This window comes from Rhinopithecus roxellana, chromosome 10 (genome assembly GCF_007565055.1).
Source record: "Rhinopithecus roxellana isolate Shanxi Qingling chromosome 10, ASM756505v1, whole genome shotgun sequence".
NCBI lineage: Eukaryota > Metazoa > Chordata > Mammalia > Primates > Cercopithecidae > Rhinopithecus > Rhinopithecus roxellana.
The window spans coordinates 3816183-3833208 of record NC_044558.1 but is presented as its reverse complement, the minus strand read 5'-3'; the positions used below and the strand labels follow the sequence as shown (position 1 = coordinate 3833208).

The window sequence follows — 17026 nt, the reverse complement described above, 5'->3', positions numbered from 1 at the left end:
CCAAATCTCATCTTGAATTGTAGCTTCCATAATCGCCTTGTGTGGTGGGAGGGACCCAGTGGGAGGTAATTGAACCATGGAGGTGGGATTTTCTCATGCTGTTCCCGTGATAGTGAATAAGTCTCATGAGATCTGGTGGTTTTATAAGTGGGAGTTCCCTTGCACCTACTCTCATGCCCATTGCCATGTAAGACGTGACTATGCTCCTCAACTGACTTCCACCATGATTGTGAGGCCTCCCCAGCCATGTGGAACTGTGAGTCAATTAAACCCCTTTCCTTTATAAATTACCCAGTCAGTCTCAGGTGTGTCTTTATTAGTATTGTGAGAACAGACAAATACAGAGTTTCAGCATTTGTTTATAAAAGATGTTGGTCTGCAACTTTATTTTTTATTTATTTTTAAGGAGAGTAATGTCTTTGTTTCTTTGTCAGGTTTTGGTATTAGGATTAATACTCGCCACATATAACAACATGGGAGTTGTTTCAAGATCGATGCTATTTCTTCCTTAAATTTTTGGCAGAATGCAACAGTGAAAACATCTTTTTCTACTCTTTAATTGATGGGAAAGTTTTTGATGATAAATTAATTTTTGCTAATAGATAAAGGCTATTCAGATTTTCTACTTGATCATGCATAAGTGTTAGTAAGTTGTATTTTTCAAATTATGTTTCCATTTCACCTAATTTGTCAAATTTATTGCCTGAAAATTTTCATGAAAGTCCCATTTTCCTTTTAACCTCTGTAGGATCTGAGGTTTTAGATCTTTTATTGCTAAGTTTTTTCTCCTTCATATTTGTAGACCAGTCTAGCTAGGAAACTATCAATCTTGTTGATCTATCTAAAGAACAAATTTTAGTTCTTATTTTCTATTTCATTGATTTCTTATCTTTGTTATTTCTTTGCTCTACTTACTTTTGGTTTGCTCTTTTTTTTTCTATTTATAAGCATTGAAAGCTAAAACTTTTCCTCTAAGCACTGCTTCAGCTGGATCACATAGATTTTTCTTTTCTTTTTTATGGAGATAGGGTCTCACTACATGGCCCAGGCTGGTCTTGAACTCTGACCTCAAGCAGTCATCCCACCTCAATCTCTCAAAGTTCTAGGATTACAGGCGTGAGCTACCATGCTTTATCTGAATCCCATAGATTTAGATATATTGTATTTTCATTATCATAAAAGTCAGGATATTTTCTAATTTCCTATGTGAATTCTTCTTTCACCTGTGTAATGCCTAAATGTGTTGTTTAATTTCCAATTATGTTGGGATTTCCAGATCTCCTGTTGTCATTGATATATAATTTAACTCCATTGTAGTCAGAGAATATACTCTGTGTGATTTCATTTGTTCAATGTACTGGGGCTTGTTTTGTGGCCCAGCATATGGTCTATCTTGGTAAATATAAATCAGGGCTCCTTGATAATAAAGTGTATGCCACATTTAATTACTATTCTACAAATAGTAATTAAGTCAAAGTGGTAAATAGTGTTGTCTTTATCTTAACTGATATTCTGATTATTTTTTCTACTAACTTCCTAAAGAGAGCTATTAAAATGTCAAGTTTTATTGTAAATTGTCTATTTCTCCTTCTATATCTGTAAGTTTTTGTTCTCTTACGTGGTACCAGCTGTGGTCTGCCCTCAAGCCAAAAAATATTTTTAAAACAACAAAATCATCTCTATACCCCTCCCTGTTTTGAAAAGTCAACTCCCCTCCAGAATCTGCCTGCATTTGTTCACTTTTGGTCCCCAATATATAGTTGTTGTCTGAAAGAGAATTGGTCTAGAAGAGCTCATTCAGCTGTACTATAGAGGAACCTTCACATGATTTTTTAAAATATTGTTTCCAGGCTGAGCATGATGACTCACACCTGTAATCCCAGCACTTTGGGAGGCTGAGGGGCATATTACTTGAGCTCAGGAGTTCAAGGTAAGCCTGAAAAACATGGAAATACAAAAAAGAAAAGAAAAGAAAATAGCTGGATGTGATGGCACACACCTGGGGTCCCAGCTACTTGGGAGGCTGAGGTGGAAGGATCACTTGAGCCCAGGAGGTTGAGGCTACAGAGAGCCGTGATTGCACCACTGCACTCCAGCCTGAGTGACACAGGGAGATCCTGTCTCAAAAGAATTTTTTTCCAGCTTTTTAAGAAGTTTCTGATGGAAGAATTGATATATTACAAATTGGCCTGTATAACCATAAGTAAGAATCCCTAATAAATGTATTTTAAAGGAATTTTTGTATTTCCATAAATAGATTTGATAAAGTAAAACAAATTAAATACAACTAGTAAAATGTGAAATGTTTATCCATGTACCACCAAAAATAATTTTCTATGTCAGTGGCAAAGTATATATGGGAAAGTACATACTTGCTAAAGTGACCAGATTACTGACATGTGCAATCTCATGTTTGGAAGGAATCTTGACTACCACCTATCCAAATCTGAAACCCCTACACAACAATGTTTCAGAGTGGTGTCATGCCTAAACTCATCCAGTGACAGAGAACAACTCCTCAGCTGTGGAGGCAAAGGATTCTATTTTTGGAAATTCTGTATGTCAGAACCATCAACTTTGTCTTGACTTGAAATCTGCACCCCTGTAAATTCTACCCATCAATCCTAGCTTTATTCCTCGGAATCTTGCAGATTAGTCACACTTTCCATTTACTTCATGACCCTATAGATACCAGGATCTTTACTACTCCTATTTATTGGATGTTCCTAGGCTCCTGGGATCCACAATGCTAATGCTAGATATTGGTATCAGTTGTTTATGAAAAAGTAATTAGCAGGTAGATACAACAGCTAAGAATTTATCCTAGGACTTACTGATAGCTTTATCACAGGAAAAATAAAATTAAAAGTTCTAGGGGACAGGCGCGGTGACTCACACCTATAATCCCAGCACTTTGGGAGGCCAAGGCAGCCAGATCGCTTGAGGCCAGGAGTTTGAGACTAGCCTGGCCAACATGGCGAAACCTCATCTCTACAAAAAAAAAAAAAAAAAAAGATACAAAAAATTAGTCGGGCATGGTGGTGCATACCTGTAATCCCAGCTACTCGGGAGCCTAAGGCACGAGAATATCTTTAACCTAGGAGGTGGAGGTTGCAGTGAGCCAAGATCATGCCACTGCACTCCAATGTGGGCCACAGAGTGAGATGAATCCGTCTCAAAAAAAAAGTTATATCAAAGAAGCATTTCCTTAGCAAAATAGAACCTTTTATTATCTTTAATACAAAGCAAAGAAGATAAAAAAGCAAGAAAGATATGGAGAAAAAAGATTTCCTCAGTTGGGAACCTTATAAGGTCATCTATAATAACATTATTGAAAAGAGCATTCATCTATTTAATCCTGTTTCTTCAGAAAAGACCAACCTTATGCCATCAAAAATAAGAAAGCAGTAACTACACTTTTAAAGCTATCTTTAACCTCACCTGTGAATAAAATTCTTTTCTAGCTCTTACTAAAACCTTGTCTTCTGCATGTTAATTTTCCCTTGTGTGACCAGTAGTTCACAACAGGAACAAAATAAAGGAAATATTAAAATACACTGAAATAAGAAAGAGAGGAAAGAAGAAATGGAAGGGAGGAATTGGAGGGAAATGAAACACTTCCAGAAGGAAAGCAGATGTGCCTATTTCTTAGGGGCCGTATGAACAGAGTAGACAAACAGCAGCATCCTGGGAATCGGGCACATGGGTTCCACACCCTCACTGATGACTCTGATTATCTGTGTGGTCTCTGGCAGGTGTGTTCATTTTCCTGGGTTGTAATTACTTCCTCTGTAAAATGAGGGGCTTGACTAGGGGATTCTGAGTTATCTCCCAATGAATGCATATCGTTCATTCATTGCATCTACCTGGCACCTAGTCTGTTTTCCAACTTGAGATATGGGATATGGACCAGAGTTCACAATGGGCGGTCTCCTACCAGTTGTGATTTCATTCTCAACTTAACCATGGACTCCCTGCTAACCATGGGCAAAATACATTGTTTTTAGTTCATTAATTTATTATTTCTAGAAGGTTATCTCCAACTTTCTTGTGCACTTCTTTTATTTGCTTTATTTTTAAGGTATCCATACAGTCAGTTAGGGGAGATGACTAACTCATAGGTGGGAAAGATAACAGTTGTTATCATTTGTAAAGTTATTCTCTCCACTCACTCCAATGGAACTAATTTCTAGCTTTTGGACTTATTGTTGAAAACTTCTGATGAAAATTATTTTATGTGGTGGGAAAAGGACCAGTGGAATTTTCTCATCTTTGTTTGGAGGCAAAGAGGTAGATATGCTGGAGTAGTAAAATGCAAATCCGATGCCCATGGATACTATCTTGATAGCAGCTCCAGATTTTAAAACTCATTCAAAGGCAGGTTTTGAAGGCTGGCTTGCCTTTGGAGTCTGAGCTCTAAGTGACATTTAAGTCTATGTCTGTGCGAAAGGAAGAGACATTTGCATGAGTAGACATTTGTGCCTGGATGGGATTCAAATGAAACATAGGTAACAGAATATCAATTGCCCATAATGTTCTAATCCAACATCCTGTAGTTTCTGAGCAGGCATTTACAGAGTTAATACTTAGTAAAGACTCAAGGCTCAACTTTTTTCCTGTATATTTTGATATTGCAAACCCTGGTAGTTTTAATTAGTGGCCTTTTAATCTCTGGAACAAAGCCAGTGGCCTGTTCCCTTGGACAAATTTCTTAACAACCTGGCACTGAGTGGCTTTGTCTGCTTGTGGGAGCTCTTGTACCCAAGGCTGTCATAAAGAGTTACATAGGTTATGTCTGCATGAAGGAACCAGCTGAAGAGATGGGCAGGCGCTGAAATCAGTTCTTCTTCCATGTACCAAGTAAGTGTCCTGGAGTGAGCTACATTCACCTAGAAAGGTGTGCATACCTAGCGCACACAAAGGCCTATGGTTTCACCTGATCCTATCCTACTTTGTCTCCATTTCCTTCCTTGTCTCATGCCCTAGGACAACCTGGGGTCCAGGAGGGCTGGCTCTGTGGATATTGCAACCTTCCTATTGCAGGTCTTGACACTGGACTAAGGGACAAGAGACCTGCCTCATGTCTGAGATCCTCTGTGTAATCTTAGGCAAGTTGCTTATCTCCTCCTATGACTCAGTTTCTTCATAGGTATAAAGAGAAAAATGTCACTCCATCAAGGTTAGATGGTGCAGAGGGATAGACAGCTTGGGTTCAAACCTGTTTGCCACTCATTCACTACCTATCCTTGACCAAGTTATTTAAACTCTTTATACCTCAATTTTCTCAATCTGTAAAGTGGAGCTAATCACAGTACCTACCTATATATCATGAGTCCTTACAAAAAAGCCTACAAAGTAGGTGCCATTATTATTTCCACTTGGCATATTTAATAAATTGAAGCCTAGGAGAAGACACGTAACTTGCCTAAGATCACACAGAGGAGCTCAGACATGAACCAGGTTTCTGTCTCTTAGTCTAGTGCTAAAACCAGTGCATGTATGCATGTGTGCATGCTTATATAGATACAGATATAGATATGTATGCTGGCATGGATAATACAGATATAGATATATCCATATGTACATGTGTGTGCTGGTTTATGTGTATGTATATGTATATGTATCTGTATGCACACACATATGTGTTTGCATGCGTGTGTATATATACCTTTATATATACATATACACACACATGCACACAGTGCTTAAAACAGTGCCTGGCCTATAATGCTAAGATTATTAAGTACCCAGTGCTCAGTAAGTACTCAATAAATGTTACCTATTGCTATTATCTGTAGAGAAAGTTTCTACCTGCTAACATTTCCTCTTGTGCTGGGAGTTTGTGGTTTGAACAGACGAGAGCCCAGTATGGGCACCCTTGGCTTCTTGAGCATTATTTGCATTCTGAACTGGGACCTGACGACAGCCTGGTCTCAGGGTGGGGACAGGAGCAGAACTGTCAGCGCATTGACTGGTAAATATAGCAAATCATCCGATGGGTCGGCTGCATGGGGTGTGTCTGTCTGTATATGTTTGTGTGTGTTGGAGATGATACTGGTATGTAAGCTTATTTTAACTGAAACTCATATTTTCTAGCCCCTCCAAGAACTAATACCTCTTTTTTATGTTTCATGGGAACACTGGACAGAGGGTCTTTAAAGTAAAAAACTCAGTGGCTAATTCTCTTTCTTCAGTTTTTCTGAACTGCTGAGTAGAGAGAGGAATATTTTCAAGGAAACATGGAGATTAGGATGAACCTTCTTTGCCCCGCGCCCCACCTCACCCGCTTTGTACCTATCAGTGGAAGGTGAAGGCTGGTCTTGGGGGCAGGAAGATGAATGAAGTGATATTTGCAGGATCCCCCGGCCTCGGATTCTGAGGGCAGGTGTGTAGGAGGTGAGTCCTCAAGGGGCATTTCATCACGTGTTGCTCTTAGGCATGGCTAGCCTGGATGGGTCTCAATTAGGAGTAAGGAGACCTAGGTTCCCATCCTGCCTCATCTCAAATCCCTGGGAAGGCTGCACCTTGAGTTGCCAGGCATTTACTTCCCAGACATTCCCTGCCCCTTACTACCAGTAAAAGTGGTAAATGGAGGCTGTGGCCAGAACGCTTTTCTAATCCCTAGTGCCACTCCAAGTCCCCTAACAAGAGTTAAAACCTAAAATGACTTCAAACCCAATGGAAGACATTGTGTGATGGAAACAGTTCTAGTTTTCCAGTTGGCTTTCTAGTCATGAACTTGAGTCCTGTGTCCTTTCTCCAGCAGGTCAGAGAAAGTGCAAACGGTAGGCTTTACTCTCCTTTGACTGCCCAGTGCTAATGGATAGGAGCTCGTCAGCCATGGGACTCACAGGCAAAGCTGCCACACTTGGAATATAGGGGTCACCTGGCTGCGTTTTGTAACCAGTTGGAGACTTCACTCACAGATGTCACTCTGGGACTACTGAAAAGAGAAGAAATCAGATAATGCAAAATTTCTAACTGTATTCACATTAGTGTGTTATTTGTTTTCTTACATATATTCACAGTAATGAAAGAAAATGAGGTTAAGTACCTTTACCTATGGTAAAAACCAAGGAACTGAAAAGCTGGTTTACTTCCCTGAGCTCACAAAACAGTGACAAGACTCTAGACCTCCTTTCCCCATCTCCCTGTCTCTAACCCAGGGAAAATTCTCTGGATTGCATTGCATGTCAGAATTTTTCTGTTCTTACAGTGTAAATTTCAGCCTTAAGCTCCACCTACAACTTGCCATTTTTGTCCAAAGCATCCAAGATGTTCTTTTGCATCCAGACCCTCCCCCAAATAAAGAAAACCACAGTGAAAATGCCACTGAGTTGAGGGATTGCAAACCAAGCCTCAATTCCCATAATTCCGTTCTCAGGCCCGAGCCTTCTGCTAAAGCTAACAGATTCACTCCAAAGTTTTAAGCGTCCACAGTGATCAAAAGCATCTGTATATTCTGAAACATGCAAATCAACCCTGTTTTTCACTTTCATCTCAACATTTGGTGGAGGGCACAAGAGTCAGCTGGCTGGTGAGTGGACACAGCTTAGTAGATGAATGGAAGGTTCGAATCTCTCTCAAGATTTGTAGAACTGGATCTGAAATATGAAATGCCAGCATATGTGATGAGAGGGATAGCCCATCGAGTATTTTATTATCCAAAGATGGAATTAATGGCTATGTCATATCTATGTCAGACTAAGGTAATAAAACTTTATGGGTTCCTCCCCGTGAAATATTTTGTTTATGTCACATGGGTCTCATTGAATTTTTTTTCTCTTTTCTTCACTTCCCCTCCCTACCCTTTTCCCTGCCCTCTTTGTCTCCTGAGACCTATTCCCTTTGGAAATGCATTAGTTACCTAGGAAACCTTAATGTCATTTTTTTATGAGTGGAGTTTGGTGCAGCATAAAGTTAATTTATAGGGTGGTTAGGAATTCATGTCATGACTGGTGAAATAGGAGACTTTATTATGATTTCTATATCCACCTGTGTGGTAGGAATACATACTTTCCCTCTATCATTATGGGTAATTTCTTGAAACATAATTATGAATATGTGTGCCATGTCACAAAATGAGTTGATTCACCGTTGTTCAATGCAATTCATTATATTGTTCAATGTAAGCCCTAGAACATAATTAGCAATAACAACAAACCAATAATATACCAGGCAATCTGTTAAGAGTTGAAGGATATGGTAGAATTTCCTTTTAAATGATGAAGTGGTTCTGGGTGAAAGGCAGATAATGAGTAAGACAAGATTTCGAAATCCTTCAATGCTGTCTTTCGTGCACATTGAGGTCCACATTAGGAAGCTATATAAATTCTAAATATGTCCACTACTTCATTCTGCTAATTTATTGCTGTATTTGTCCAAAGGGGAAAATATACATCCATAAAATTACATTAATGAAATGTGTATGCGTGGCACACAAATAATAATACACAGGCCATTCCAGAGCCAAGCTTCTTTTAAAGACAGTTCATTCCCCCAGTGGTGCGAAAGTGTTTTCAGTGTAAGGACTAGCAGATTGGGATTGGCACTCACATTGTGCCAGGCACTGTGTTGAGTGTTTTATATGAATTAGTTCCTTTGGTCCTCATATTACTTCTGTGAGATTGGTGTTGTTTTCACCAATTCCAGATGGGTTCTGAGAAGTTAAGAAACCTGTCCAAAAACACATGGCTACTGAGTGGAGAAGGCAGAGGGGAACCTGCTTTTCTCAGGCACCAAAATCTATTCTGGCAGTAAATTCTAGGTCATGGTCTGTTAATATGTTTTTGTTTTTGTTATTTGTTGTTCTGAGTTTCCTCTGTTATTAAATGCGGAGTGGGGACATAGGGCTGATAGAAGCTGACCTCTGATGTCTGCATTCTGTGTAGAGAGATCAGTGCTGGTCCTTGGAGCAAAGCTGTGCTTTCTTAAGACAATAGAAATTTGGGGGAAGACCTAGGCTTGCTGAATAAACATAAACAAGCCACTCAGTTTCTGTGGACAACGGCACGCAACTTGAAAGAAAAGAATAACGTCTCACAGATGAGTCCAGGGCATCTGAGAGGAATTGCTATGTGGATCGACAGCCTGTAGCTGTTGGTTAATAATGCTGTTGCCAGTATTTAGTAATGGATGGGCAGCCAGGAATCTTTCAAGCGCTGAGGCACAAAGGTAGCATGAAGCTGCCTTTCCTGAACCTTAAGCTCCCAGTCCCTGTGCAAACACCTTTTGCATTCACTTTAATTGTTTGAAAAACGAAGACTTCCAGACTCCATCAGCTCTAGCAGCTGTCTGGGTGGATGGGGGTGGAGATGGAGGGGGTAGGGCAAGACCTCCCCACAGCGCCCTCCAGCAGCAGAAGATGCAACTTGCAAATACTTTAGGATCAGTGAAAAGTGTGGCGTTTATTTCAGTAACCTCAAAAGAGAGAAAAAGAAAAGCAATGGAAGAGGACAAACATTCAAGTCTAGCTGTGTGATCATGGAGTTAAAAAAAAAAAAAAAAAAAAAAAAACAAGCTTGTCTTTGACACGGAAAGGGTCCTTGGAGGCCATTCGGTCCAATTCTCTCATTTCCTGGGTCAACATGTCACAATGAATTAACCACATACTGCCACTGCACAAGACCCCCTCCCTCATCACATGCTGAGCCCCCACCACCAGCACTCAGTCCACTGAGCTCAAACATAGAGGATATAAGTGCTGTTTTTCACAAGGTAAAGGCAAAATTCAATCCCACATTCCCGTTTTGTTTCTGTTCAGTGTTCCAACCACAGAGTGGTGCTATTGCAAAAGATAAGGGTACCCAGAAGGCACGCTCCGGAAATTTGCTTTAGGAGAGAGTTTTAAAGAGGGTTTTCAAAAACAAGATCTGGTTCCTGCTCTCAGAAATCACTTTCAGGAGTCAGGGCCTTACTCTCAGATGCAGCAGGGAGAAAAAGAAAGTTCAGCAACCTAAAAATATAGTCGACAGATGGACAGCCAAAGTCACGGCCACTAAGTCAACTTGGAGAGGGGCAATTACCTAGTGAATCCTAAAAGATCTTATCCTGGATGCTTCCTTAACCAGGGCTATCTACAGGGCACAAGCTCGCAGCCAGCTTACTTTCCAGTCCTGATCTTTGCTTTTGCTATCCATACCACTATGGTCTTTCTATAGAAAAGAAAAATCTCTATTTAGAAACACGGATTTACTTCGAAGTCACAATATTCTACAGTTTAAAAATGGCTCTACATTGTCTATAATAATCTTTTTATTCTGTCTTCTTAAAAATACACCTTTCTAATTCTTTTTTTCTGCCCAGCCTCTTCATTCAGCACCTTGCCACTCTCTTGGAAGCCACAACAGAGACCTGGGGAGTCAGTCCCTAGTTTGAGAAGGAAGAAATATTTAGCTCTGAAGTCTAAAGAAAAACAGTAAAGGAAAAGGCAGTTGGAGGTGCTCAAGGGAGATTGTCTGAAAAATGTCTTCTACTCAGAAAAGAGCTAAGGCTCTCCCTTTGGGAAACCAATCCTTCTGAGAAAAAGTGCATCTTTCACCCTCTGCTCCTGTCTGGATCTCTCCCTCTTCCTCTCTCCTTCCCTTAGTCCCTCCTCCCCTCGCTCCACAAAGGCACAGCACATATTTGGCAAGATTAAGGTGTCACCTCTCATATTACAAGGCCTGTTGATTGCAAGCAAAGACAGACCCACCAGCTCAGGACAAAACCCCCTGGAGTTGGAAACAATACAAAGTCTTTCTGGGATCCCCCAAAGTCCTGGCAAAGTGAGGCGGCCAACCAGTGCAAGGCATCTGCAGAACAAATCCAAGTCCTAAACGCACTGCCTGCTGCCTTTTCTTCTTCTTCGTTTCTTTTGATTTTTCAAGTTTGTTTGCCCCCCTTCCCCTCGTCCCTCCAGACTGCCAGGGACCTGGGAGCTGCCTGCAGATCAGCCCGCACATGTATTTAACCCCTTCCCTGCTGCAGCAGGAGCCAACCACCTCTTTCCTTGCAATCTTCAGGTTCCCGGAGGACCTGGAGCTTGAGAAATGAACTCTGCCAGTGGATCTGAAACTGGGGCCTGAATCCCTCCTTTGACCACGGCGAGAAGCTGGAGGAGGGGGGCAAGTGCGGGAAGTGGGGGAGGGCAGGGAGGCGGGCCAGATGAGAGGGAGGAAAGCAGAATCCGACAGAGCACGCCCAATCCAAACCTTCATGGTGCTGTGTGGCGGGGTGGAGGGAACGACTCGGCAGCCTCTTCTGGCCCTGAGGAAGACGTCGATATTTTGGCAAGAGGGCAGCCACTGAAGGACGACCCTACCCTTGCGAGGGACCGCAGAAGGTGACGCCCCTGGGCCTCGGTGGGCGCTTCTGGCCGTTTTCGATGTGGCAACCCCCATCAGCCAGGATAATGATGAGGCAGGTACAATCTATCTAGTATGCAGCCCCCAGACTCCCCCTCCCTTCCCACCTCCCCATCCAAGCCCCCAGCTACTCTCTGCGGCCGGTTGGTCCTGAACTGGTGGGTGCAGTTCCGGGGTTCAACCAAATTCTCAGACAATTCTAAGGTATTTGGATTTTTTGAACCTGGGCCCTAACCGAAACATGGAACGGCTTGCTTATTAGACACCTCGAACGACAGGGCAGGGAGGAAACGGGATACTCGCTCCCCTCCCCAGTCGCTCGTGAGTCAAAAGGTCCTGGAAGGAGATGATGTGAGGAGCGGCTGAAGTGGTAGGGAGGAAGGGATGAGGGGCTTGGAGCGGAGGTCTACCACTCAAGGACTCGGGAAGGGGACAAGAGGGCAAAACTCTGCTCCCAGACTCTCGATTTCTCGTTGATCCCTAGGTGGTATTTTCCCCCCTTCTCTCGATGGCAAATGGGCGAAATCAAGATGACTTAACTTGGTAAATTTAGAGAGAACGGCTCGGAGCAAGTGGGGTCTAACGGGCAGCTAAAATTATCTCCAAATAAGAGATTTTGCCCCCCTCCCCCTATCCTTTCCTCGAAGGAATCCACCGGTGGGGAAGTGAGCGTCATTACTTTCGGGGCGCCACGAAGAGGTTTGCTTGTTGCTCGCCTTTCCTGCTTCTCGCGCTGTCCCCGCGTGCAGACTGGTGGGTGCTGGGCGAGTGATGAGCTGCAGGGCCCCATCCTAGTTTGGAAGGAAGGGGTTTAGAAGTTGGAGGATGGGTGAAACGGGAGGCTGCGATCCATCTCCCTCTCCCTTCCACACTCAAGCTCCCGCAAACGCGCGCGTGCACACAGCCCCTCCCTAGTCCCTGGGACCACCCGCCCCCACACCCCTCTACCTTGACCTCCCTTGACCGCCGGCACAGCGTCCTGGGTGCGGGTGCCCCGGAGCGGCGAGTTCGCCGGGGAGCGATTGTCCTTGGGCGTGTTCGTGTTGTGGGGTGGGGGGAGGAGTGGCGGGTGGGCTTGGTAGGGGTGGGGAGAGATCTGGAGCTGGAAGGGTCTAAGGTTTGGAGGAGGAGTTTACGCCTCAGACCTGATCCGCCTGAGGAAAGGGGCAGGAAAAGGCCCTCATGCCTGGTAAAGAAAATCTTAAAAGAAAAGAGATGAAAAAGAAAAATTCCAAGAAAAAGAACAACTAAAAAAGGCTGAAGACACTAACGTGTAACCTGTTACGATACATTTAATGTTTCGTTTTTTCCTGGATCTCTAAAAGGGAACTCAAGGGTGGGGGTTGCTGAAGGCTACTACTAATTTGGAAGTGTTTGTTGCTGTTGTTGTCTTGTTTCGTTTTGTTTTTCAAGAGGGGCCAGGAGAAATGACTCCTTCCCCGCCGCAGGTCCCCAAGCGAGGTCCGAGGGGCTCTGGGGCGCGGGCGTGCGCGGCGCGGCGCGGGCCGGGCGGGGGAGGGCGGCGCGGCGCGGAAGGGGTTAAGGCGCTGAGCGCGGAGCCATCTGGCCGGGTTGGCTGGTTATAACCGCGCAGATTATGTTCACGGGACTCAGAGTTGAAGCTCCTCTCCCTACCGAACAGCTCCGCGCACCGCCCCGCGACACAGCCCGGCGCAACTACTTTCTTCTCTCTCCTTTCTTTCTTCCTCTCCTTTTTCCCCTGCTGGGTAGTGGCTGCGGCGGGGTGGGGGAGACTTTGAATGACCGAGCTCGCGTCCACCTTTCTCTTCATGTCGACGTCCCTGGAAACGGCCACACGGATGCCATGGTTACTTTTGCCACGGTAAGGGGAGGCGGCGGGCACGTTGGGTGGGCAGGTTTGGGGATGGGGATCCACGTGGGGAGGGATTTTCCAGTGAACCGGCGCGGGGGCCCCCAACTCCGCATCCCGCCCCACCCCCATTGCGCCGCGCTCACTCACTTTCCCGGGCTTGTGCCTTCCCCGAAGTTTGCGCTGGGATCTGCTCAGGCGGGCGCAACCGCAACCACGCCGCTACACACACACGCACACACACACACACACACACACACACACACGGACAGCCTTCTCCACCTCCTCCCCTCTTGTCCCTCGGCTGCCCAAGAAGCTTCCCTCAATCTGGGAAAGTGATCAGGTTTAAGGGACCTGGATTGGAAAGGGTGGGGGCAGGCCAGGGGAAATGGGGACGACGAAAGAGCAGGAAAGGCATTCAACAGAATCAACCACCCACCACCCCCAACCGACCCGTCTGCTCCTCCGGGAAAGCTCCTAGCGCATACTCTAACAAAAGAGGGTGGCAGACAGAACCCGGGCCGGGCAGACAGAACCCCGGGCGGGGAGGTGCTGCTTAGCTCCCCTGCACACGCCCTGCACCCTGCCGGCCACTGAGCCTGATTCTCAGCTTGCCCCAGCGCCACTCCGGCCGGGGCGTGGGCTGGGGGAGGGGACGCGCAGCTCAGGACCCGGAACGTCGCGTTCCAGTTCTGGGAGTTGAGACTCACCTCCCAGCGCCGCGTACCTGCGTTGGAGTCCCCCGAAAGGTTTTTTTTCAGAAAAGACCTCGCGCCCCGGGCTCCTCTTGGCCAGCGCCCACCCGGTGGCCACCCCACCCTGGGCCTTTGCACAGATGCTGGAGCTCCGTACGCAGCCCGCACATCTGGGACCCCGCCGGGGAGCGGCGGGCACCCGGGCCCGGTCATCGCTGGGGATCTCCTCGCGGTATCGTCCAGCCTGTTCTCGGACTTTGAGCGGTGGCGTGGGAGGCTGGGAGATCTGGGCACCCGCGCAGCCAGCCAGGTCGAAGTTTGAAGGTCCTACGGCGGACCGAACCGCCCCATTACCCCAGTGTTTTACTCAGTGGTGGATGCTCCTGATGAAATTTGGGACGCTTGGGAGTTGAAGGTTAGGGAAAGGAGGGGCGAGGGCCGAGGGCATGGGGTGGGGGAGTAGGATTCTGCTTGTTGCTCTCCGCGGGAGTGGGTGCGCGTCCAGGAGGCGCTGCTTCTTTGCAGGAGTTTGGCTGCTGCGTGCGTTGGTCGTCTGCGCTTCAGATGCATAGCAGCGAGACCCCTGCGTGGAACGGTGTCGGGGCTGTGGACTAGAAAGGATCCCTTTTGCTGGAATCGAGGCTTGGGTGGGATTCCCGGTGGGAGAAGCACCAAAAATACCGTCTGGCCTCAGCCTCTGGCGGCGGGCGGCAGGTTCTGAGTCCGAATGGAGGCTGCTCCCGGGAGCGCCGGGCTCAGAGCTAGAGAGCTCGGGAGACTGTGCGCCTGTGGACTTGTTTATGTGTATGAAGAGGTGGGGGCGGGGGCCTGCTGAGAGGGGAGGGGAGCCTGTCAGGGGTGGGTGTTTCTCCTGGAGCCTGATGTTTGTAACTCAGCTGATTGTGGAGTGTACTGAGCGACCTGCTTTTTAAATAAAGAGATGCCCTCTCCTACCCCGCAAAACAGCGAGCGAGGAAAACATGGAAGTGCTCTGTCCTAAACGTCAGGATGGGAGAAAGTTGTAACACAGAGGAGACTTTTCCAGCGGTCCTGTTTTCACAACGCTCAAGTTCTCCAGCATACTCAGCCTGCCTCCCGCCTGCCCTCAATTCCTTTCTGACATGTCACACAAAGAAAGCTGAGAGGTAGAATGTAGAGGATAAAATGCAACCGCCTCTGCCTTGGGCGCAAACACACAGACTTGGGTATCGCGTCAGGAGTTAAGGGGGTTGGAAAATAATGCAGGCTCCTGTAAACAGTGTTGAAGGGAGGTAGAAAGTCTGGGGTATTTCCCCTAGGGAAAGTGTGTGGGATTTTGTGTTGGTGAGGACTGGAGTGTAGCTGGACTTAGAGGGTTTGGTTGCGTGTGAATGGGATCTGCTTATCTGTGGAATGAGATTGTGACCATTAAGTGCGTGGTCAGGGAGGGATGGGGATGTTTTTTCAGAGAGAGAAAGAGAGAGAGAGAGTGTGTGTGTGTGTAGGGGGAGGTGGCAAAAGAGCTGGAGTCCCATCCCTCTCTGGTGCCTGGTAGGTGTGTGTTTCTGGGGAGTCTGTTGGATGGGCATCTGTGTGCTCAGCGGGAGACAAGAGCTTGCAGGAACATAGGTGTAGCTAATGCGAAATCTGTGCCTATGAAGGGTGTCAGAGCAGGAGGAAAGGTGCAGCCTGTTGAAGACAGATGGCTTGTGCATGCCTGCACAAACACATGGAGTGGGTGTGGTGTAGGAGGGCGGCTGTGTGTGTGAGCGAAAGGTGGATGCATGTGGAAGGTTGGGCGCCTGAGGATTACCAAAGGGATGTGTGTGGGGGGTAGGGAAAGATTATCTGGGGCGAACGGAGTGTGAACTTTATGAGAGTGCACTGGGAAATTTGGCTGGAATGGCATTGGGGCATGTAGGGGGTAGAAAAGTGTGAGCTCAGATCCTCTTTATGGAAAGACAAAGCATTTGCAGGAAAGGACACCGAGTTGGGGTTGGTGTTTGCCTCCCCTCTCCTTCCTCCCCAGAGAGGAGAGAATTGGAGGAGGCTTAGAATGAGGGATGTACATTTAAGGGGAAAAGTCCTTGTGCACTGGCACTGGGTGGGAACAGGAAGAGATGTATGCGTAAGACTGAAGTAAGTAGAGGAATACACTATTCATGCCTAGTGTCAGGGGTGCATGTTGTATAATGTTTTGTAATGGGTTTCTTATGTAATAGGGGAATTCACTATCACCAGTTCATATTGATAATCAATTAAAGCTAATGGAGTGCCCACTGGATGCTCAGCCCATTGCTGGGTACTGGAGCATGGCACACTGCCCTGGAAAAATTCCTTCTCCAGGCTCCGCTAACTGATGCAATTTTGCCAGAAATAGACAGAGCTCGATGCTTGTTGAGGTTTCTTCAAGGTCTGTAATTCAGTTTCTAGAGATGTTTATGGATCTTGGGGGCCAAAGGGAAGCTGACTTGAAATATATCTCTGGTTTTGTAAAAAGTGGGACATAAAGATAGGGATGATGTAGACTTTTGTGTATTGGGAAGGGAGCTGGATGTTGTTGTTTCTTGTGTGGGGTGTGGGTTGGGAATTGGAGGGTGTTGCACTTCAGGTCAGAATGCAGGTCCAGATCCCTTTGAGGACTGAGTTTCTAAGAGTCACAGAGCCTCCTTCATAGCTGGAATGAGACTTGTTATGTGGAGCTGGCGAATGGTGAAGTCATGATCAGGGAAGAGATGGACTGGGGACGTTTGTCATCTTTGGTATTTTCTGGACTATGTGTGTAAAGCTAATGTGAGTGTGTGTTTGAGGGGTGGTGTGTGTGCACGTGTGTGCATATGCACTTTGGCCTGGAGTAACGTAACTGGGAGAAAACTAGCCAGGTGGATAGGAGGGGTGGATATTCTGGCTCTTGTGAAGGGGGTGCCAGTATGTGTTTTTACAGGAATTCTGTGTGTCTGAGGAAGGATAAAAATTGTCTTGGATACTCAGATGTGCATCTCTAGTGAAAAAAGGTGTACGCAAAAGAAGGGCCGTAGACTTTGGGGAATGAGAGAAAGGTGTAGTTGATCGGGTCCATACCCTGAGATGACTAGTGAGGCAACTGGGTAGGAACAGAGTGAAGGCTGTGCTTTTGTGATGCACATATCTGTCTGTCTGGACCAGATGATGGGGAG

The 17026-nt window shown here is 45.9% G+C and overlaps 1 protein-coding gene across 3 annotated transcripts in view; it reads left to right on the top strand.

Annotated features, from left to right (window-relative positions):
* The first annotated feature begins 11132 nt into the window (after positions 1-11132).
* NTF3 (neurotrophin 3) overlaps positions 11133-17026 on the top strand; it is a 65701-nt gene continuing 59807 nt past the window's right edge. Inside the window, exon 1 of one of the 3 annotated variants that reach the window (XM_030938389.1) lies at positions 11133-11404. Coding sequence is in view for 1 of the 3 variants with exons in the window: in XM_030938388.1 (XP_030794248.1) it covers positions 12943-13188 (246 nt within the window). In the remaining 2 variants the exon portion in view is untranslated. Of the gene's footprint in view, positions 11405-12626; positions 13189-17026 lie in introns of those variants that run through there. The other 2 variants (XM_030938388.1, XM_030938390.1) reach the window with 2 other exon arrangements.